Source organism: Ochotona princeps, chromosome 8, assembly GCF_030435755.1.
Source record: "Ochotona princeps isolate mOchPri1 chromosome 8, mOchPri1.hap1, whole genome shotgun sequence".
Classification (NCBI taxonomy): Eukaryota; Metazoa; Chordata; class Mammalia; order Lagomorpha; family Ochotonidae; genus Ochotona; species Ochotona princeps.
The window spans coordinates 12,566,671-12,590,836 of record NC_080839.1 but is presented as its reverse complement, the minus strand read 5'-3'; the positions used below and the strand labels follow the sequence as shown (position 1 = coordinate 12,590,836).

Genomic DNA, 24,166 nt, shown 5'->3' with positions numbered 1-24,166 from the left:
ACACAGAGTGGTGGGAAGTGGGCGTGTGGAGGATGACCGTGCCCCTAACCTCCCCATCTGGATGGCCGTGTGGAGGAGTTGAGGTAGGTTTAGTTGTGCTGCAGCTGAGTCCTAACTCCTAATGTGATGTGACAGCCTGTGCTTTCTGTCTTCCTTCCTTCCTTCCCTAACCCCCTTCTTCTGAATAGAAGTCAGTCAGTTAACCCGGTGTTAGCACAGTGGTGTTCCTTTCTACCCTCTGCCCATGGTCACTGCCATAAATGAGCCACAAGGTGTCACCAGTGGCCAGGAAGAGGTCAGTTGCTTCCTCTTAGGTCCCACTGATATTTCCTCTACTTCTCCCTGTTTACATGAGGCCATGCAACATAGGCTGTAGTGTTATTTTTGCATCATATATGAAAATAATAGAACTTATTTTGTATCCAAATAATAGTTAATGAAACTAATTTGTCACCCTTGCAAACCAAGTAATGACAGAACTCACTTAACAGTTACAAATAGTCGTGACATTTACTTAACAGGAGCTCCTTAATAAATCTAAACTCAGTTACAAATAAAAGGGATTGTTATTAAAATTAATCAACAGGACACCCACTCTAGAGTTGGCGTGAGCAAGCTGGCCACATGGCTGAGACAGCAGCTGTGATCCCTGGACAGTGCACCCGGAGGCTCTGCGGAGCAGGTGGAGGCAGGCACGCTGCAGAGGTGCCACAGCCTGGAGTCAGCCACTTCAATTTTTTGTTTTCTTTTTGTTTCCTCTCGTTTTTTGTTCCTCTGTTTTCTTTTTTCCACCTATCTCTGTGTTAGTTGAACCTTTTTCAGAACTCCAGTGTGGATTATCTCACATGTTAGTGAGTTGTTCTCTATTGGTGACTCTAAGGTGGTATGCAGTGACGTACAGACATCTTCCCTGCCTTCAACTCTCTCTACTCTCCCTCCTTGCGTTTGTCTTATTTCTTCTACCTGTGTTGAAAGCCATGTCGTGCACAATTGCTCCTCACCCATCAAACAGAATTTTGAAATCTCACAACTGGCAATGTTGACTCATACTTTTAGTATTCTTAGTTCTCTCTTCCTGTGTGATATTCTAAGATTCTTTATAAGTATTTTCTGTTAAAGAGAATTTCCCTATTTTAGGATGAATCTGCTGGTGGCAAACCCTGTAGCACTTTCTCTGTCTGAGAATGGCTGTGTTTCCCTTTCATTTTAGAGGGTATTTTCACTAGAAACAGAATTCTGGATGGACAGGCCTTTTATTTTGGCAATTTGTAAAATGTGGGGCCCCTTCCTTCCACACTCCCATGGTTTCTGAAGAGAAAGCTGCTGTCGCTCAGCTTGTTTCCACCCCCACAGTGGTTAATCGAAGTACCCCTCACCACCCGTGGTTAATCGAGGTGCCCACCACCACCCGTGATTAATGATGTATCCCCCCCGGCCACCTGCTCACTGCCTGTTTTATTTGTGCTCATTTTTCAAGCTGACTCCAAACAAGACTAGAATTTTGTTAGTAATGGGCCTGGTAAAGTGTTTAAGGAGAAATTTACCAATGTCTGAAAGTTGGCCATGCATCAAAATAAAAGATGGATGGATGGATGGATGGATGGATGGATAGATGTGTGAATGGGTGGGTTAATGAATGGATGGATGGATAGGTGGAAAGATAGATAGCTTTGTGATTAAAAACAAATGTAGTAAAAGGTTAGTGGTGAGAGTGAGGTGATGAGCAGTATAGATGGGCATTCTCTGCTCTCTAACTCTGTGGTGTGTTTGATGGGTTTCATAGTTAGCCACCATCTCATACTTTTTGCCCTTTTGAAAAGTCATTGAAACCCTTAAATACTCGTTAAGAAATAGTACATCAGCTAATCTTTGCCAATAATAACATAAAACAAGAAGTCTTTTTTTTTCTGTTGGATCATTACTATTTCCCGATTGCTGTTTATTCCTTTACTTTTATATCTATCTCGTATCTATCCCAATCTGATTTTTATGGGACTTATCAACACTTTAATAATTATGAGCTATTTGAAATGCATAGAAACATGTAGAGAGTAGTACAACTGACATAATGGTCTTTTGGACCAGAAGTGGACCCCAAGGCAATAAACGGCCCTGTGGTCAACTTGGAAATACGTATAGGCAGCATTTTAAGGGTGGTATACTGTTGGTTTGGCTTGGGTCTTTGTAGAAACATCTGAAAGATGAGTGATAGACTGAATGCTTCTCTGTAAAGTTTGGATTTATATTGTTTCATGCCATGTACAGAACTGCTCCGTTTCAAGTAGTTACTTCATATTAGGGACTTATAAAGGAAAAAAGCATGTGTTCTTCATAATGTTTGCTTCACTGACTTTAGGACCAGTTGCTAGATACATGAGTCCTAATCCCTGGAAAAAGATTTTATGGACCTACTTGCTGTAAGAAAGAAAAACCAACACGACAAAACTGCACTAAGTAAAAAGTGCCAGGTCCTCCTGCCCTGTCAGGTGCACCTGTTGGGGACGCAGAAGGTGGTGGTGCACAAAGCGCTCTTTGTAACTTGGTCTCCACTGTGAACATCTCATTTCAGGTTCTGAGCAACATTCATACAGTCAGAGCCACGTGGCAACCGAAAAAACCCAAAACGTGGACATTTTCTCCCCAGGTGAGTCACCTGAGAGCGGAATGTGGAGAGAAGATGACTTTTACCTCTTAGCTGTTATGTAATCAATTTTCTAACCTGAGGCCGTCAAAGTGTAACATATTTGTGTTTAGAAGAGAATATGTAGAACCACTTTAAGTTTTTAGATTCTTTGATGACAGAAAAATTGCTCATGTTTCTGACTCACAAAAGTTAACAATTGTTATGAATCATCTCATTCAGTGGATTTCAGAGTTCAGTTTCAGGAAATGCCTTTTTAATGAAAAAATGAAAACAAAAATATAAAATTTAGGAAGTAGGAATGTTTTTCAAGAATGAACTTTTCCAACTGTGCTTCTGGGTCTTATTCACATAAAATCGGGGATACCACCTCGGAAACTACTGCATTACATCTGGTTCCTGTCAAGCCTGGGATGAGGTTAAGTGCTTTCAAACCATCAAATCAGTATTACTCACATAGATGCTACTGAATCAAAGATTTCTTCATGTTCTTTGACAATATATATTTTTTTAAAATATGTATTTATGGGGACCAGTGCAATGGGATTGTCTAAGCCTCTGCCCATGGCACAGGCATCCTATATGGGCACTAGTTCATGTCCGAGCTGCTCCACTTGTGATCCAGTGCCCTGCTTGTGGCCTGAGAGATCAGCGGATGGATTGCTAAAGTCCTTGGTCCCCTACCACCCACATGGAAGACCTGAAAGAAGTTCCTGGTTTGGGATCAGCTCAGCTCCAGCTTACTCCATTTTGGCCATCTGGATTGAAGACCTCTCTTATCTCTTCTCTGTTGGTGTAACTCTGCATTTCAAATAAAAACAAGTAAATCCCTTTAAAATGATTTTTTTTTTTTTTCTGCGGGAAAGAGATGGAGAGAGAAATCTTCCACCTGCTGGTTCACTCCCCAGATGGTCGAAGTATCTGGAGCCAGGAGCTTCATCCAGGTCTCCCTCATGAATGGCAGAGGCCCATGCACTTGGGTCATCATCTGCTGTTTTTTTCCCAGGCCGTTAGCAGGGAGCTGGACTAGAAGTAAAACAGCCAGGTCTTGAGCCAGAACCCATGTGGGATGCTGGCGTTGGCCTCTGCCTGCCACACCAAACACCAAGTTCCCATAGTTAATTTTTTCTGCCTCCAGGGTTTTATTACTTTTTAGTGTTTACTTCCCTCCCACAATTAGCTGTGTCTCTGTTACTGCATCTTAAAAGCCTTTAATTGCTCTTCCTCCATTGCATCCAAAGATCTTAAAGCAAGATTGGAAAGTCAGTGACTGGGTGTAGTCTGTGGTGGAGCCCAGCTGTGGGCAGTATGCTACAGGTGTCCATACGTGTCCGGCCCAACTCCACATCTCATGTGCCCTTCCCAGCTTCCTACCCAAATTGAGAAACCCTGCTTGTCTTTTGGTATAACACTTGACAATTTTAATATTGCACCTCCACGATGTGAAGTGTTTAGGCTAGTATTGTCTAATGATTTCCTGGGATATAGAGATGAACTGTAGGGAGCGATAAATAGTAAGCCTATGTTAATCTGTTGAATGAAATGAAGTGGAAGACATTCTTTATGGATACATGAGAACTCATATTAGTAGGGAGAAACAGGTACATGAGTCATGACATTGTCCCCTATTTCTGAAGCTCCATCTGATGTCCAGCTCAGTGCTGGTCCCCGTGTACCTTACCTTGCATATGCCTTTAAGAGAGCCCTGTGGGATAGGTACTGTTGGTCACTATCACTCAGGCATGTCGTGGTCATGGTCACATGCTCTGGGAAGCACAGAGGAGGGTGATGTAAATTCTGGTCCTCAAGCTCGGAGGAGATTGTGAAGAAGAGAAAACAGCTCTAGAAGCGTTGGTGGGACTTTACAAGTGAGAAAGGGTGGTATGGTTTTCTAGGGCAAGGAGTGGGATGAGGAAAAGGAAAGGGAAAGGAACACACAAGGTATACGTTGGGAAAGTTGAACAAACAAATGTATTCAGTCTTTATTTTTAGTTCTGTTTACAAAGAACAATAATGTAAGTATAATGTATAAAAACATATATGTGTGTGTGTGTGTGTGTGTGTGTGTGTGTGTGTCTGAGGTCCAGGGACCTCAGTGTAGTACTTCTTTCCTACTGACTCTAAAAGTTAAGTGAAGCTAAAAGATTCCCCTTAAATTTATTTCAAATCATTCTTAGAATTGGATCTACCTCCTGCTTGGTTTCCTTCTGAGACCTCTACTGTAATGGAAGGGATGGCCTCTGAGTCAGGACTGGTCCCTCCCCTAACCCTTCCAATCTTTATTTCTGTCCCTAACTGGAGTTCCTTGTCATTCCAGGTGACCGGCATCCTGCCTTGCTTGCTTGATGGTGACTGTTTCATTAGGTCCAATTCTTCGTCTCCAGACATTGGCATACTATTTGAACTTGGAATTTCTTATATTCGTAATGTATGTCAGTTGAAAGAGAGCACTTCCTAATGTAATAGCTAAAAGAGAAGTTCTAAAAATGTCTGTAGTCATCAGTAAAATAGGTGGGATATTCATGTGCAATAGAAATGTAATCCCTTGAGGGAAGGGGAAAGGTAGTGATTTTAACTTTATATGTGGTGCTGCTCTCCCAGTAGCATTTAAAATGAAAGCATGTTTGTTTATAGCATGAGAAGAGGCCAGTGCTTTTAAAGAATGGAAAGCAGGAAAGGGTGGGACTTAGCAGACAGTGAGAACAGGGATGACCCCTGTCCTGCAGGAGCAGAGTACACCTGACTTTGTCACCAAGAATACTTGGTAAGCAATTTGGATGAATGATAATTTTCATAAAGGTAACACCAGAAACTTGGATCAGCTTGCATCACATGAGCCGTTGAACAGTGGGTGGGGTTTTGCTAGTAATGAGCTGTCTCTGGTTTCTAGTAAGAGTGTGAGGTTTGCACTGTGGTTCGTTGGCTTCTCAGTAACCCAGAGAGCCATTGCACTGAGGATCTGCTGATGGCATCCTGTCATCTCTTCACTTCTCTAGGGAAAATTCAGCCATCCAGGCTTGTCAAAGAGTTCATGGTCAGTGTAATTAAAAGATACATCTATTTTGGTGCAAAAAATTTTGAAAGCCATGCATAGATTTTTTTTTTCTATTTAAGTATGTATGCATTTGAAAGGCCACATTACAGAGAAAGAGAGAGAGAGGGAAAGAGAGAGGTCTTCTGTACACGGATTCACTCCCCAAATGGCTGCAAAGGTTAGGCTTGGACCAGACGGAAGGCAGGAGCCAGGAGCTTCATCTGGGTCTCCTGTGTGGATGGCAGGGGCCCCGAGTACATAACCATCTTCTGCTGCTTTCCCGTTAGCACAGAGTTGTATCTGAAGTAGTGTAGCCAGGACTCTGTAAGTACTGCACAGGTGGAAAGCCAGTATTGCAAGTGGCAGCCTAACCCACCGCACCACACTGCTTGCCCCCACACATAGCTTTGTATAATGCATATTTTTGAGAGCTTTTTGAAAATCATTCGAATGCACAGATTTAAAAAAAAAAAATTTTTAGCCAAAAAAAGATATGTCTTTTAATTCCATTTTCCAGGAACTTTTTGAAGTACTCTCAAATATTTTGTGTGTAGGTTGGACAGGGAAGAGGAGAGGTACCACATGCGTCTCTCGTTGGCCTCTAGCAGTTGACAGTGGCAATGCCATTCCAAGCAGAGGGTCCCTCGAATGTTTAATCCCCACGTCCATCTCTCAGTGAAGCAGATCGTGCTACAAAATATGTATACCACCTGAGAGCCACAACAGTGGCCACATCATCTGGTTTAAGGGCTTTTTGAAAGCAGTCCCAACAAAATACAGTTTTCAGTACACAGAGTCCCTTTATCATCTGACCCACCAGTAAAATGGGACTGCACTGGGATTCATCTTACTGTCTTCTGAAGAACGTTTTTAGTGAGTTCTAAAGGTGAATGCCAACTTGGACCTTTAAAGTTACTTGATGCATGCTGATAACGTCTTGTGACATGAAGTTTCATACACTCGTTTTGCCTCCTAGTCCACTGGTGAAAGAGGAGAGTTAAGTTGTGGCTGGGTGTTTCTGAAGCTCTTTGATGCCAGTGGCATTCCTATTCCAACGAGGTAAGTTGGTTTTCAGTTTCTTACCAATGATAGCTTGGTGGAATTTCCTTCTGTAGAGCCCAGCTGACTCAGGTGTGTTCTGTCGTGCTTCAGCCACTTGGGGAAGTGGCCTTTTAGTTTTGCTCTTGCTGTCATTCAAGGCTACGTGTGAAACCAGCATGTGCAGTGTCTGCTTCGGGAGGGAGGTTTCCCGAGCTGCTCGCACTGGCCGGCTGCTGAGGATATTCCTTTCTGTATTTCCTGTGGTGGGCACACATTTTGCTAGGCTGGGAAGAGCCTCCTTCTCTGAGGCCTCAGGTCCCCTGCAACTGCCTCCTTCTGAAGGTGGGATGTTGAAGTCAGAGTGGCAGCCATTGCAAACAGATTCAAGTGTAAGCCCAACAGGCAGAACAGAAGCACACAGTTGCGACATATACACAAGACGCAGAAGATCATTTTCCCTAACATTAAAAGAAGATAGCCCTTATCGTTGAAATGCAGGCAAAGCCCGAGGTCTGGGGCGCAAAAACGACTTCAGGGGAGGGAAATGAGTGGGCAGCTGGCGGGATGGTGACTAGAATTGGGAAATTCAGGGTTCTGATCCCAGCTTGGCCCAGGAAGCGGTGGGCAGGTACTTGAACATTTCCACCGTGCAAGGGGTCCTAGCGATTCCTACTGAAAGTCCAGTCCAATTGTAGAATGAATCCAGATAACACTCTGTATGTGGCCTGCTTATCACCAGGCCAAGGTGAAAGTCTGACAACTGCAGCCCTGTGGCCTCACCTGGGGCACCCAGGGAGGGGTTCCCAGTCACCCTGTGGGTGTGGAAAACGCTGATTGGCTTTTGGTTGTTCTGATATGCACAGGAATTTTAGTTGTGCTTAATGGAAGAAAGGGGGAAAAGAGCCTCTACTCCAGCTTTCCAAAAAGTGAAGGGCCAGCTGTTTTTTCATGTGGTAGAGCTCTGTGTATGAACACAGAAGCATTCCCAGTGTTGTACTGCAGAATCTTAGCAGTGTATGTGAGTCTACGTAAACTGTGCGCAGAGGTGACCCCAGGAACAGGCCTGGAAAGTGGTGCAGTGGGCTTGTCCTCTGCCTGCTGTACCAGTGTTTGTGTAAGAAAGGGCAGGAGGTCCTCCACACTAGCCAGGAAGCGACGGGGAGGGACATTTTCTTGTCATTTCAGGGCTGCTCAAATTTTTTATAATAACCTACACATGGTTTATATTTAAAAATAAGATATGCTCATAATGGCATCACTTCTGTTCATGAATCAGCATATTTGAAAAGTACATGGAAAACATCATTTAGTGATGTAAGTCCCTGAAGTCAAGGCACTGTAGTAACATCAGTTAATCCTCCTTTTCACATGGAAAGGTAAATTTTTCTACAGCTTATAGAAGCCAATACTTGTTGAGAGGGTAACTCAGGGTATGACCAGCCATGGAGATGCTCACTTACCAGTGAGACATCAGCAAAATACCCGTGAGTGTTTTGTGCTACACAGTATCCCAGCAGCGACTCCGGTGCTTACAGTCACGTGTGCTGTTCTCTTACAGAACCTATGAGCTCTTCTTGAACGGCGGCACTCCTTACGAGCAAGGAGTGGAAGTGGATCCTTCTGTGTCCAGGAGAGGTATGGCCATGCTGTGTTGTCTTCCTTTCCTTAAAGATTAAACAAGAGACGACAACTGTCTCCTGGGAAGCACTGCGTGCTTCACCTGAATTCTCATCTTCTCAAACATGTCATTTGATAGAAAAAGCTTCCTTGTTGTCATGTACATGCTTCTTTCCTGGGTGGCACATATGAGACTAATACAGAAAACAGAAGAAGCATGAGGACCCTGCGTTAGTGACTGGGCTGATGCACCTGGGACGGCTGTAGAACAAGGGATAGGATGGGCTCATTCTGAGTTTCCCTACTGTCAGTTCAAAGGGTGCAGACTTCTGAAGCAGTGATCTGCATACCAGTTTGTCCTCCAAAACTATTGACCATCTCTTAATATGTTCCTTGACAAGTTAGATCAAGGGAAGATACAAGGTCTTCAGAAAACTCATGGAAAAAATGATAAGCTATACATGACTTTCAAAAAAATTTTTTGTACCCAAACAAGCTTTTACTCAATTTTCCCACAATATTTAAAATGTTTGTTTATTTATTTGGATTGGTCAGGAAGCACAGGCAGACAAAGCTCCCATCTCCCAACTCATTCCCCAAATGCCTGCGGCGGTCAGGGCCAGGCCAGACGAAAGCCAGGAGCCAGCAGCGCAAGCCAGGGTTTCCACATGGGTTTCAGGGAACCATGGTACGCATGGTTTCCACATGGGTGTATTGGAACCATCACCTGCCGCCTCTCGGGGTATGCGTTAGCAGGAAGCTGAGATCAGGAGTCAAGCCAGAACTCAAACTCAGGCCCTGCAGTGTGAGATAGGACCATCCCGAGGGGCATCCTAACCACTAGCCCAGATTTCTGGCCCTCCACCAACTTTTTGAGGTGCCCTCTTAGTGAATAAGACAGAGGGTCTTGTGGAGCTCTGAACCTCACATTTTTGGAACTCCTCAGCCATTCGTGGTTGGAACAAGAAGGAACTTGGGACCTGGTGTGCATTTGGTTCTACCTGGAGCCAGACACGCTTTTGTAACCTCCAGTAATAAGTCTGTAACGTGTCTGATGGAGTTAGCAGCCATCCGTTACCCTCAGGGAAGCTGCAGGTGCTGGGATCACAGTCTGCCTTGCTGTCATCTCACTCAGGGTGTGGCAGTGACTACTACCGACTCAGTGCTGCTGGTTGATACAGTGTCATAAAATGCATGTGTTAGTATAATCACTGTTCCTGTCGTTTACAATTTTAATTGTTTTTGTAGCACATGGTAGTGTCTTCCATCAGATGATGATGATGAGACGGCAGCCTCAGCTCCTGGTAAAACTGAGATCCCTGAACGCAAGATCAAGAAACGTACTAAGGTTGGTGCATGCTCTAGCTGCCCGGCGGAACTGCAGTCACTCGGCCTGTGTAGGTCATCTCTGCTTACTCATGTTTATGCTCGTTAGCTCCGCCGCCAAAGGTCTTGAGGGAAATGGGGCAGTAGGGAGGCTCTTACTCACTCACTTTTTACTAGTTAGCCCAAATGATAGGTTTGCCTGGAAGTAATCTAGACACCTTTGGTGGAACAGAGCTTACTAGTGTATAATGCAGTGCCTCTGGGAACCTTGTTTTAATATCAAGTCTATTGAGATACAATTTACATACACTAAAATTTATCCTTTTTAGTTTACCAGGTCTTTGAATTTTGATAGTTGTATACAGTTGTGTTCAATAGCATCAAATCATGAAATGTGAAGGAAGGAGGGAGAGAAGAAAGGAGGGAGGGAGGGAGGAAGGAAATACCATCAAATCAAAACAGACTTTTCCCCTTATTCTATAAGAATCTCACATCCCTTTGGGGCCAGCTCCCCTGCCTCAACCTCAAACAACCACTCAACTCTTCTATTTTTCCAGGGTGTTGACTTTTCTAGAGTATTTTTTGAAGGTTATTCAGTGTGTGACCATTTTTTAAAAGTGCATTTGAAAGCCAAAATGACAGAGAGGAAAATAGAGAGGGGGCAAAGGTGGGGGTTTCTAATTACAGCTGCACTCTCCAAATGCCCTCAACCGCCAAGGCTGGACTAGACTAGAGCCAGAAGACAGGAATAAAATCCAGGTCTTCCATGTGGGTGGCAGGGAGCCAGATACATGAGCCCTCCCTGGTGCATTAGCAGGAAACTGGCTCAGAGCCAGGCAGCCAGAATTCAGAACTGACTGACTGATATGGGATGTGAGCACTGAATCAATGGTTTAACCCACTATACCACAGTGCTTGTCTCCTGTTTTAGCCATTCATCATTGAATAGTGAAAAAGTGGTTTCCCATAGTGGTTTCAGTTTGCATTCTCATCAGAGAACTTTTACACTTGGGGAATACCAGATCTGCCAATTTCTCATTCAGTTCCCTCTTAGACAAACCATTTAACCATTTCTCCCAGGGTCTTGAGGTCTACATCTTTAAAATATGCGTGATAACAGCCCCATACTAATAAAAAGAAAGTCCATAAAATAGTTGCATGGCATTGATAATGCATGACATACAGAAAAAATATAGTAATGCAAACTATAATTATTTCCCATTTAGTTGATTGTATCTATAAATGTAAATATGTAAATTGTGTATCTATAAATGTAAATATGATGCCAGATAGAGGATATTATGTCATCAACTCTGCCCAAGTGACCATGTGCCGTATAAGCAGCTGATGAGACCAGGAGGGATTCAATACTGGCTTTGAAGGATTGGTGGGATGTGACCCTGGGAGGCTATGGGGGAAGGAGCTCCCCACTCAGACCTGCAGGGGACAGAGTGGGGCAGGGATGAACATTGTGTTGGAGAGAGAATGCCCCAGTGGAACATTCCTGACCAGGAGCTGCTCCTGGCTCACAGATGATCAAGAGGCGAGCACACAGGGAGGACTTGTCCTACTCCTAGAATAGCTGCTTTTCTCATGGCAGATCCTGGGCCCAGCATCACTTGCTCCCATCCCCACTATTGAAATGTAATTTTGTAATTTCATTAACCACCGTTAAATCTTTCAATAATAGTTAATAATGGGTACCTGGTTTCTTTTCTCCTTTGGCTATCCCTGGAACCAGCGAGTTCCCCTCTTTTGGCCCACCTTTCCTTGGAAAATGGGTGTTTCTCGAGATTAGACCAAAACAGCACAGTGGAGTCTTTGTAAAGGGAAAGCCCAGTCCTGTTTGGCTTCATTCTTCCTCTCCTTCACCCCCATACTCTTCTGAAGCCTCTGAAAGTTCCAAGCTTGTCTTTCAGGCACAGCTCGCAGAAGCGTGTCTTTGGCTCCAAACACCAGTTTTTGGGTACCTCTTATCATCTCAAGATCAAGTTTGACTGTGTGGTGCAGGGGTCAGGCAGGTAGTGAATGCTCCTCTGTTCGTTAGCTTCTCCAAGGCACCCACATCTCTGTCTTCCAGGCTCCAGGAGACACGACAGCCGCCGCATCACAGCACACCACCAGCACCCAGAATTCTTTTTGAAATAACTGCAAAGCACAGCTCTGCCAGACAGCAAGGAGAGCTCCTCCTCCTCCTGCTGTCCCTGGCTGCCCACTGCCCTGAGCATACTCTTCCTACCCGGGGTTCACAGGGAAGTGTGAGTGAAGTCACCACTCCACTTTGCATGTTCCTGGGTATAGCTGGGTATAACTGGGGCACCTGCAGGTGAGACCCCCCACACAGGCTTCCTCTCCGAGATCAGACATTGACACAGTGAGGCCCGAGGCTGCAAGCTTGCTGGCTTCCCTTCAGGGCTGTGGGCTGAGGTGTGAGGGTTGTGCCCTGGGTCTGGGGCTGGAGGCTGGGCACCACCATAGATGGTTTAGGACAGCACTGCCTGTGCACCCTGGGGAAGGGGGGGAACTGGGTAAGACTGATCAACCTTAGCATCCTTTCTCCCCCACCTCACCTTTCCCCTGACCTACCATCACTCTGGATGGGGTAAAAGCCGATAATGATTCCGACATCTTCCCCACTCCTTCAAAGGTATGCTTGACCTCTGACCCCCAACCCTCACCTTTGTTTATCCAAATCACTCAACTCAGAGGTGGGAGGACATGGGATCTTTCCATTATCCTGAGGGACCCACAGCAGTGGATTCAGGGCCAGGTTAGAGCTGGCATTCATGCCCGTGGTGAACCAGCACGATTTGCTAACCTTGATTTGCTTTGTGACCCACTGAACAGTCTTGTACACCCATGCCCTTTGGGTGTTAGGAGACCTGGGACAATGACAAGGCAACAGGACAGACCTGTCTCTCCTACCTCTTTGGTAGGAGGGCGCCAGAGACCGCCCAAGGCCTCAGAAGTCATGTGTGGAGCAGTGGGTTGTGAACGTGGCAGCAGTCGGATGCTTCATGCTACCTGAGGGGTGCCTTGCTAGTGTTGGAGCTGCTCTCCCTTGAGGAGAGACAGCCACGCTTCTCTAGACCCACGGAATCACAGGGCCAAGACCTGTGCTGTAGCAGTAGACTGTGTGTACAGATCTGCCCCCAGTGCCTTTTCCTTTATGATGCAACCCATCGTCTTTGCTCTTTTACATCCATGTATTATTGCTAGAATTAGATAAGGTGTTGGTGTGTCTTGCCTGAGGCAATCCATTATGTTCATTGCACTTCTGCCATCAGAGTTTGCTGGTCTGCATAGAAATGCAAAATGAAGTCTATTTCTACTTCTTCAGCTCAGCTGATCTTCAGTAGCCCAGAACCATGTGGTTGTCTCTGCTTCGGGAGCATCAGAGTCTTTCCCTACAGAAAATCTTGTAAAGAACCCGCTGTGTTGCCTCACATTGTGGGCAGGTGCCAGGAGGAAAGGAGTGCCTGCACAGTGGGAGGACCAATGCCTGCCAGGCCTACAGCAGACAGGCCTATAAAAAAAGAAGAGGGCCGCATGAAAGGAAGGAAGGTTCCACCCCTTCCTCCAGCAAAGTCTGGCTCATGAGCCCTGAACTTGGGCATGCGGCTGAGCCACTGCCCATGTGGGCCGTGGCCAAGAGCACAGGATGTGAAACAACCCTGGCAGGGCATGGACCTCAGTGAGGCACGCAGTGGCCCTGGGGCAGCCTCAGTGGTCCCCTGCTGCCAGCCGCTGAAATCTGGATCAGTTACGTATCTAAGAGTAGGATTTTAGCAGCATTGGAAAAAGATAATTTCCACCTTTGTGTGCCAAATACTGCACCTGAGTGTAAGTGTGGTAGGAGAACCTGTTCTGCATATTTTGTGTTTCTAGAAATGCAGGGGTTAAGGAGTGGTTGGCTTCCCTAATCCCATGAAACTAATTACTCATTGTTCCTGCACCGTCAGACGGGTCGTGTTCATCCTGCTCTGAATGTTACCTCGGTTACAATTCTTCCTCTTAAAATTCTCATCCTGGAAATTAAGATGAAAGATTCATTTATAAGAAATGAGGTCTTTTTTTTTAACCTTCAAGTTGTGAGTGTCCTGAACATAAAGTAAGTCTTTTGTGAATAGAACGGAGTTAACTAATCTGCCAGTTTGCATGTTTTGATTGGGAAACTTAATCCATTCATATTTAAAGTTGGTTGTTGCCTGTATGTCGAATATGTCTTTTTGTCCATTATTTCCTACCTTACTGCTTTTTTTAGTTGTACACATTTTTTTACACATTTTTTATAGTACACATTTTTATTCTCTTTCCATTTCATTTTTTGTATAATGTAATGATGTTTTCTTTGTGGTTACCATGAAGATTAAAATATGACATCATGAAGTTAAGCCATCTATTCTAAATTATTTGTTAAACAACTTCACTTTAGTAGTGAACCTAGTTTTTTTTTTCCTTTTAAGCCCTTACAATCTACCAGAGACTGCATTAAGCACTCCACATTCGTTTCATTTTAGCCCATATAGTAACCCTGTGAAGTTCAGATATTACCATTTATAGTCCACAGACGAGGAAACCAAAGTCTAGGAGAGTATGAACACATACAAAGCCACAGAGCAGGGAAGCAGCCCCGTCACGGCTGAGCCAGGGCTGTCCCACCCTCAGGTTCCACCCAGCACTGTGGCCTCCCTGTGCTGGTATTTCCTCTGCTTTCAGCACGTCAGGTGTGGCAGCCACATGCCCTTGCAGAAAACTTGTAGCTGACCAGTCCTTTCTTTCCAAAACACGCAATTGATGAGTCTTTTTTAAAGTTGACATTTAACATGGGCGTTTGTGTTCAAACGGAAGCACAGGGATGAGTTCTTAGAGCTGAGACTGGACCATGTATCAGTTAAGTTATCTGGAGGTTAAATGGCCAGCTTGCTCTAGAAGCTTTCCTTTACAATGTTAACAGGTCTTTTTTTCTTCCAATACTGTACCAAAATTTGGACCTGTAACATACATAAAAATGTATCATGGGTTATGTTGTAGAGAAATGTGCAATGAATGCCTTTTTTCTTCTTAATAGTTTCCTGCCAGAAACGTTGATTGGAAGTATGTGTTCCATACACTTGTTGATATTTTATCGACAAATTCTTGGAGATGTACTGCTGAAAGACAGGATGAGCTTGCAGAGTGCTGGTAAGGAAGTTATTTGTATGAGCGCCAGGTGACAGCCTGCGCTCCCGATGTCACATCTGGGGCGGAGTTGGTGTCAGCACATGCGGTGTGAGACTCCCGGAGGCAGACATGGAGCTTTGTAAGCTCTCTGTGGAGTGAGTGCTTCCAGTGTGCGCATTCTCACTTCTCAAATTCTCCAGTTTTGAGGTGCCAAAACTTCAGTATTTTCCCTGAATGTTTTTCTGTGTGTTTGATGCAGTCTTCATCTCATTGGGAAGAAATAAAATTGCCCAAACAAGCTGGTTTTATCAATGGATTAGTTAAAATCAATAATCCAAATAAGGGATATTCAGATATTTTCTCTGTACCATTTTCATTCTCCCAGATTTCTTTTTCCAAGTTCGAGCATTTCCGCCCCAGTGTATTGTTAAAAAATAATTTATAAAACCAATGAGTTTTCTATGCAATTGAATTTACACAGAAAAATGCATGTGTTCTGAGAATTGCCTTCAAAAGGAAAGCCATTCACTTTGTATTGGCTAGTCTTTGATATTATTGGTAACTTATTAGATAGTCTTTGATATGAGTGATAATTTGTTGGGTAATCTTTGGTATTGCTGGTGAGTGGACACCTCCTGAGGCCTCCCCTATGCCAGTTATTGTGCCAGCTCTAGGAGCAATGATACCAACCCAGTCCTCCCTAGTCCAGGGAGCAAGACCTGAGACACAAATTATGAGAATAAAGCTTTTCCATCTTTTAAAATAAGTGCTCCAAATCAAGATACACAATGTGAAAATACACATACTATATACACACGTGTACATAGATAGAACATGATATACATCTGAGAAAGGCTTGACTTAAGGTGTAGGGTGAGAAAAGTTGTCTGGGCCAGTGATCTCTGAGTAAGGCCTGAGAGAAGAATTAGACTCATAGGGAGGTGATGAGGAGGATCCTCTCTGGATAGAGGAACTAGCATGTCCAAACACCCAGGGCAAGAAAACATGTCCGAGGGCAGGAGAGGGCAGGGTCAGGGGTCGGGAGATTGAAACTGAAGGCAGGTCCCCGTAGCTGGAGCAGAACAGATAAGAAGGAGACCCACCAAAAGGGAACTCAGAGCGGAGCCCAGACATTTCTCAAGGGATTCTTGTAGCCCTGAGGGGAGCAGAGTTAAGCCTGGCAGTCACCACTTACCTTTCAAGAACTCTCCAGGAATCCCTCAAGAAATGACTTAGGGAAACCTGGTGAATGGCATGGCTTGTGAAACAGCCTAAGGCTAACTCATCTGTCCTGTGTAGGTAGAGGTAAGGTCGCCGGAGACCTGCTGACCCCATTTTCATGCTACCATCAGCAAACCTAATACAACCAAGAAAGGGGAGTCTTCTCTACTGAAGACACGGACTTAGAGAAAACATTGCCCTTGCCATTCCAAAAACACCTGCTGTGGTCTGAGTGTGTCTCCCCAAAATTCAGGCATGATGGTGTTAAGACACATCAGGAGGTGCTGACGTCACAAGGCAATCAGGACGTGTGGGCTGCTGGCTCAAAAACGGGATCAGGTGTCCATGTAGAAGGGCCGGAGTGCTGCCACACGTGCACACCTCAGCGCTCCGCTCCGGAGGATGCAGTGGGAAGGCCCTGCCTAGACATTAAGTGCTGGTGCCTTGATCTGAAAGTTCCCAGCTTCCGGAACTATGACAAATAGGCTTCTATTGTTTGTGAATGGCCCAATCTCAGCTCTTCTGTTATAGCAGCCTGAATGGGGAAGGCACACCCTTTCCTGGTATGTGTGTGCTTTAAAACATTTACTTACTTGAAAGGCAGAGTGACAAGGAAGAAGAAACAGAGAGAGAAATCTTTCATCTGCTCATTCACTCCCCCAAATGCCCACAACAGCCAGAGCTGGGGCCAGGCCAAAACCAGGAGCCAGGAATGCCATCTCCCTCAGAGGTGGAAGGGACCCAAGTATTTGGACCATTGTCCGCTGCCTTTCAGGATGCGCACTGGCATGAAGCCGGCTAGGAAGCTGAGTAGCCCAGACTGAAACCAGTATGGAATGTGGGCATCCCAAGCAGCTGCTTAACCCACTGCACCTCAGCATCTTCTTCTGGGGGGCTTCTTGCAGAGGTCTTTCACGCACCATTATTTATTGCAGAACTTCCGTATTCTGCACATATGTACTCGTGAGGCTAGAATCTCTACTTCCACCATGGCACAGCCGCCATCCAGTACCCTGGAGCCAAACCTGAAATACCTGCTTCCTCCTCCTGCCTCCTGTGCTGCCCAGTGCTGCTCAGCCTTCCTGAAGCAGGGTGCCTCTCAATGGCATGCTACCGTCATAAGGAGGAAAAATAGGGCAAAAAAAATGTTTTTTTTTTTTTTTTTACGAAAAGAACAAATTTTCTGGCCTTACGCTGTTCAGAGCCACCTTGCCCCTGACTTATTTGATAAGGGACTCACTTGGGAATTCCCTGGAATAGAGGGTAGGGGCAGATGGAGGCTGCAGGACCAGTTTTGGACCCTCCCAGGGAAGAAATAGAATGGTAACACATTCCACGAATCACTTAGCATAATAATTTTAATGTGAGTGAATATTTTGAAGATATTGGATGAAGTTTGCACAATACTCTTTCTGTGCTTGTTTTGTATTGCAGAGCTGATTAGTCATCCGCTGCTGGCCACCTTCCCCAAGCTCTTGGAGCAGCCTGACGTGATGGACGCCCTCAGGGTGGGTAGTGCGCGGCCCACAGGAAGCCTGCTGCTTCCAAAAGCAGTAGCGGAGTGGTGCCCCCAGTTCCCGTCTCGTGTCCTTCCAGTCTGAGGGGTGTCTCTTCCCAAAGACCGCCTTCCCTTGCCCAGTAAGCAGCAGCACAGGCTGCTGTGTGCACTGCTGCTTTCTCTAGCCATTTGTTCCTTGGCTTAACGTGACCATTGATTGTGTCCCAAGAGGAAAACCCTAAACGAGTCTGCATGTATTATCATTTTCAATTTAATTAGGCATACATCATCTGCTGTCTGAAATAGCAGCTGCATGTTAGGTTGAACCACTAGAAACCTCCAATTTTCAGCCACTTTTAAACTTCAAACATGGCCATTTCTTATGGTCTAACCTAATCCAATAGGGTCAGCAGATATTCCAAAGCCTGTGTATGTTCAGGTGGATGCAGAGATGAGCTGACAGGTGCCACGGGGAATGGCTAACCCAGGCCCTTAGAGACTTAGAGGAGCCTACAAATGAGGATCAGGGCTGTGTTTCCCACTGAGGTCACAGGGAGGTGGCCCTGGTAGAAGGCTGGAGCAACACAGGATCTTGACCTGGGGTGGCAGTGAAGACATGCCAGGGGAGAGCTGGTATGAGCAAATGTCCTGAAGCAGGAAGGAAATCAGTTCTTGAGCAGATGCTCAGCATGGTGAGTTGGGTGCCGGGAAGGGAGCAGGTGGAGGAGAGACAAGGGCAGTGGGAGGAGTCGGGAAAGAGGTGGGGACCTTGTCAAGGCTTGTGCTTTAGGCAGGCTCTGCTTATGGCACAGAGAGCTGGAGCAACACTCCTGCAGAGGGGAGGCGGGCTGACAGCCAAGGGGTCACTCTTATTGGTAGGAAAGAGGGCATATGGGCCCAACAGCAGAACTCGAAGGAGAACTTGACCATGCACAGAGATTTATGTTGGATGTTGAAACTGAGCAAGGTTCCGGGTTAGCTGGGGTTGAGAGGGTGAACAGTAACAATGAAGTTTTCCAGGATTCGAGAGGCCATTGGTGACACACAGTCGCCCAGAGTTCTGGGTGTGTTCATTTAACACAACGCCACACATGGCAGGCTTTCCTTTCCTTCCCCTCCAAGGTCCTCAGCATCACACTGCGTATTTGTTCTACATAACACACATACACTGATCCAGAGCCCTCCCTGGTGAGGCCCTGTGCTGGCCAGGTGTGCAGCGTCACAGAGTCTGGGTGTCGGGAGGAGAAATCTGGGAGCTTCATCTAGGCTGCAGTGTGCCGGCTGAGAGGACAACCCCGAGACATGCAGGGGCCTTCCAGCCGTGAGCTTGGCAGTAGCCACTCTGGAGCTGTCATGGTGAGTCAGCTCCAGGTACATCCACACTCATCACAGGCCGTTGAGGAAGCAGTGTCTAGGGAAGTGGAAAAAAAACCTATTTGGAGGCTTACGCCTCTCGATGTATGTATTTATACTGTAGGTCTGTTGTGAAAAATCGAGAAGACCCTTCAGACAGGAGTCAGTGATTGCCTCTGAGTTAGGGGTTATTATGTCTGTTTTCTTACGTTTTCACTGTGAGTTATTTCTATCATAAACTGCAAAAAGCAGGGCTCATTCCAACACTCCTGGGCTTTGGCTTCACAGCAGACTGCGTAACAGAATAAGCGAGACTCGATTAACCTCTCACTCACACACCCCTGCAGCTTGTGTCAGTGGGAGACCCTGCGCCGTGGCCACCATGGTGGGCCAGCAGAGCCTGCATGTTTCACAGTGTCATCTGGAGCAGATTCCTAACTCTGTCTCTGTATGCCCCCGAGGGAAAAGAAAAAGAATGGAAGCTTGCCCTTGGCCTTGCCACTGCCCAAGGCCCAGAAGGACCTGGATGGTTCCTGCTCACACTTCATTGACGGGAAGCAGTCACGTGGTCCACTCTTGTCCTGGAGAGCTGGGAGGCATAGTCTTCTTTTTGCTTCAAAATGAAAGGAGTGGATCTTGTATAAATGAGGCTTCTTCCCGCTTGCTGGTGACTGAGTAAAAAATAACCTAGGGCCTTGTCACTCAGCTAACAAATGACAGGCAAATTTTGCCAGGTGGTAAATTTAAAGTTGCTAGGTAAAGCCATATACCTTTCTAAATTTACATTAGAAAGCATGTAAACCTCCCAGTATTCACTCAGCTGCTTCAGTGTGTGGTTGGACTGTAATAATAATGGCACCTGGCATACTCGGCTCTCTGTGGATCCTCTCCAAACTCTGAAGGGCCCAGGAGCTGAGCCGTGCTGGGTGAGACTGTGAGAACCACAAACCCTGCTCACCCTTCTCCCAGGAACATTGTCCGTGGTCTCTGGGGAGAGCGCTCATGGACACATCACTTACCTAGTGGGGAGTCTGCCGGATGTGCATCACATTTACCCAGGGCCTGCTTGCCGAGAAAGGCTGATGCCTTCAGGCTCCCCAGGGAATGAAGCTGTGACAGAGGACACCAGCAAACACACAGGCAACACAGGCCCTGCGCCAGGCAGCCCTGGCACGGGTCACATTCCACTCTAGCTCACAGGTTGCCAAAAACTGGCTCTCTGACAGACTTCCATTCCTACTTCTGTGGGGTCAGCTGACCTCGGGGGTTTTAATTTCTTCAAAGAAGTTTTTGTGAAGCCTCATGGACAGACTGGAAAATCTTACTCGTCAGCTTGCACTTAAGGCTCTCGCCCCAACCACTGCTCCCATGTGGTAGGCAGAATCCTGGAGAAGCATGTTGTCTGGGATTGCTCATGTGCTGTGTCCGTGCAGCTTGCTTGCTTGCTTGCATGTGTTCGTGTTCCTGGGAGTCTTCTTAAATAAACGTGATGGACAGCAACCATGGGCTTCATGAAGGATGCCTAGTTGGTGTGGTTCTGGGTCATCAGTCAGACGCCTGATTACAGAGTCACTTCTTGCATGTGTAGATTCTGTTCAGCGTTTGTAACCCTGTTGGTAAGTTTGATTACAAAGTGAAGTTGTAAAAGTGATATCAGTACTCGCAAGTGCCCGGACTAATTTAATATTTCTGTTTGCTCTTTTAGAGTTCGTGGGCTGAAAAAGAAAATACATTTAAAAGATCAGAGAAGGTAATGGGATTTTCCATGCTGAGTTTCCTATTTACAGTGCTGTGTTTGCTCACACATTCTGCTGATGCCTCTTCCTTAGCACAAGGAGCCATGGCCAGCCTCCCCGTGGACCAGGTAAACTGTGTCGTCATGGTCATAAGGACACATCCCACAAAGCCTTGCCTGGTGTCTCTCCTAAAGTGAGAAGAGACCCTTGGTCAAAACACCTGTTGTATCACTGAATTTTTTTTTTTTGAATGTGGGGAAAATTTCAGAATCAGTATTATTAAAAAATAGAAAGCTCCAGCTCTCACAGTCCACCTCGGGTAAGAAGAAGGGAGAGGAAAATTGTCCTGAGTGGTCTCCTAGCTTGCAGAGGAAGCCTGGCCACCACCTCCCTTGAGGAGGCACTGCCATCTCCAGCCAGGCCTGCACACACACCGGGGAGCGGGCCTGGCCCTCTCGTCCAGGACGGAGCTTTTTTTTTTTTCCCCTGTAAGAGACCATATCATAAATATTCCTGGCTTTGCAGGCCTTCAAGGTCTCCATCACCACTAGTCATGGTGCCGCTGCCGTGCCAGGGCAGCCCAGATGGTGTAAGCCACCACGTGTGCTGTGTGTCCGTACCACTTCATTGAGAAAAAGGTACTTTTTGGTCCTACAGTCAGCAGTGTGCCAGTTCATGACCTAAACATGGAACACGGAAAATAAACAAGACAAAAAGCCCTCAAAATTAAAACAAAAACCAAAAGCAGGCACTTCTTGATTCCACCTGTGAGCTTCTGTTTGCCTGGTGCCGTCAGCACATGACCCTTGCCGAAACTGGCAGGGCGGGAGCCGGGCCCCCCGCAGATGGGGTGCTGGGGGCCAGTTTCCACAGGCAGACCCTGCTGCGTGTGGCTCTGTCCCACAGCCAGCCTGTGTGCCCTCTGAGCTGCTCTGTAGCCTGGGGACAGGAGGGGTTCACCAACACAGTTGGTGTTGCTGCTAGGGACCAAAGGACCCCCACTGCCACCTCCGGCATTGCTGGAGGTCGGTGCAGTAGGGGTCTCCTGCGGAATGCCTGCCACCCCTCCTCTCTCACCGCAACCTGATAATTATCCCTGACCTACCATCATCCGACTAAGCAGATAAAGCTGACTTTACATTGGGTCTTTGTTACGTTTAACTGGAACTACGCCCTTGTCACCAGAAGGAGGCTGCCATATCCAAGCAACTTGACAGCATCTGTCAATCTCAGGGCACTTAGGAGACACCCTGGGTTCAAGGAGACACTTGCAGACGCCTGGTGGGCCGTGGAGCCCCACCCTGGAGTCACTGACTCAGAGCCCCTCACCTGCCAGGCACAGCAGCCCCTCCCACCCCACCCCTCCCGGAATGCTCAGCTCACCAAGCCCAGAGTTTCTCCTCTGAGGGGATGCTGTGTGTCTACTTATCCTTGTCTGTGGCGGTGCTGTCTTCCCAGAGAGACAAGGAGTTCCTGAAGTCCATGTTTCTTCTGGTCTACCATGACTGCGCATTCCCTCTGCTCCACTCGACCCTCCTGCCCCCATTCAAGTGGGCAGAAGAGGAGACCGAGGCCGCCCGCTGGAAGTTCATCGCCGATTTCCTGAAGCAGAACCAAGAAAACGAGGGTGCCCTCCAAGCCCTGCTGGCTCCAGCTGGAGTCCACGAACCCTTTGACCTCGCAGAGCAGACCTACGACTTCTTGGGTGAAGTAAGGAAGAATGTGACATGACCTGGTTTCCCGCAGGATGCTTTGCGTCCTCCGGGAAGACTTGGATAAAGCCACGGAGGCGAAAGGAGCTAACACACGATCTGAGTGTTGTTTTGTTAATACAGTCCTTATGTTCTAAGAAATAGTATCCAGGAACTTGAATATGTTTTAAAACAAAAATTTTTACATAAGGAATACTGTTATATCTAAATGTTAGTTTTTTTTTTCTTTAGAAACAGAGAAGTTTTAAGTTGCTGATGTAGATTTTGGTAAATACCAGATCTTTATCAAAACCTGCATGTATAATTATTCAAGAAAGTAAAAAGATAACCTGCAAAATGGGAGAAGTATTTGTAACTCACACATTAGATTGGATTAATGTCAATATGCACATTTGTAAATGTTGCTAATAAAATTTATCTTGTGAAATGAAGGGGAGATGGAATGATCCTTTTGAGAAATTTGTGCTAATCATTTGAATCAGTCTAACATTGCAATGTGATAGCTACAAAAGTAGCATTTAGAGAGAAAGATCTTCCATCCACTGGCTCACTCCCCAAGTGGTCCCAACAGCTGGAGCTGATCTGATCCAAAGCCAAGGAGCCAGGAGCTTCCTCCATGTCTCTCTTGTGGGTGCAGGGTCCCAAGCCTTTGGGCCATCCTCAACTGCTTTCCCAGGCCACAAGCAGGGAGCTGGAAGGGCAGTGGAGCAGCTGGAATACAAACCGGTACATATATGGTATCCCGGGGCATGTAAGACAAGGACTTTAACCAATAGGCTACTGTGTTAGGCCTGCACTTGTGCTTTTTCAGATCACTTGAAGCACTCTGACAGAAAAGCAGGAATGTGTCCAGGCGGCGCTGGGGAGTGGGACTGACATAGCTCCTGTGCTGTCTCCTTGCAGGGAGCTGGGCAGGTTTAGTGGCCTGGCACTAAGAGACACAGTCTGCCCATGAAAGTCTCCCTCCCAAGGCGTCCCGGAAGCAGTGGCTGCTCGCACCTGGCTGCTTCTGGGCGTCTGGCTGCTGAGCCTTAAGAGCTAACTCAGTCAGCCCTCCAGTGTCTGAGAGTGCTTCAGCATGTTCTTAGACACGTTTTTATTTTTGGTATAAATTTTGGAAATTCATACATCTAAAGGATCTTTTCAAAGTGATCAAAACACATATCGTGAAAAAAAACCTGCGGCTTCAACTTGACCTTTAATTCTGTTCTGAAGTGCCCTCGCCCCATAGCAGGCAGGTGCTGGTTTGGTTTTTGTATCCTTGACGAAGCAGGCCTGGCAGCCCTAAGTGGTTTGCCTGTGGTCAGAGCTAATAAGTGGCACAACCAATGGACCAAGTAGAAAATGCCAAATTCCATGTATCTTTTTTTTATTTAAATATGTATGTATGTATTTGAAAGGTACAGTGACACAGAGGGAGAGACAAAGATTTTCCATACAGTGGTTCACTCCCCAAATGCCCTTAACAGCCTAGAACTGGGCTGGACTGAAACCAGGAGCCAAGAAGCCCATCTGGGTCTCCCACATGGGTAGAAGGGACCCAAGCTCTGTGACCATAGCCCTCTCCCTCCCAGGCACATTAGAAGGAAGCTGGATGGGAACTGTGGAGTAGCTGGGACTTCAGCAAGTGTTCTGATACAATGTGAGTATCCCACTGTACCACCATGCCTACCTGCTGTATACCATCTTCTAAAAGATTCTGCCTCGTCCATGCAAGGCTTTAGAAAGAATTTAATCGTTAGAGTCCTATCAAAGATGCTCTCTTTGGACCACATGCTGTCCTCAAGAGGCATTTATTTTTTCAAAATCTGTTGTATCGGGACC

General features: G+C 46.3%; 1 protein-coding gene across 2 annotated transcripts in view; it reads left to right on the top strand.

The window, feature by feature from the left end:
• The window catches only part of NPHP1 (nephrocystin 1), a 52,688-nt gene extending 30,294 nt beyond the window's left edge, over positions 1-22,394 (top strand). For both annotated transcript variants that reach the window (XM_012928579.3, XM_004590839.4), the window contains exons 12-20: positions 2,570-2,644; positions 4,959-5,069; positions 6,652-6,734; positions 8,275-8,351; positions 9,582-9,681; positions 14,731-14,843; positions 17,478-17,551; positions 20,600-20,644; positions 22,089-22,394. In XM_012928579.3, the coding sequence (XP_012784033.2) occupies positions 2,570-2,644; positions 4,959-5,069; positions 6,652-6,734; positions 8,275-8,351; positions 9,582-9,681; positions 14,731-14,843; positions 17,478-17,551; positions 20,600-20,644; positions 22,089-22,361 (951 nt within the window). In that variant the 3' untranslated portion in view covers positions 22,362-22,394. The remainder of the gene's footprint in view (positions 1-2,569; positions 2,645-4,958; positions 5,070-6,651; positions 6,735-8,274; positions 8,352-9,581; positions 9,682-14,730; positions 14,844-17,477; positions 17,552-20,599; positions 20,645-22,088) is intronic.
• Positions 22,395-24,166: the final 1,772 nt, after the last annotated feature.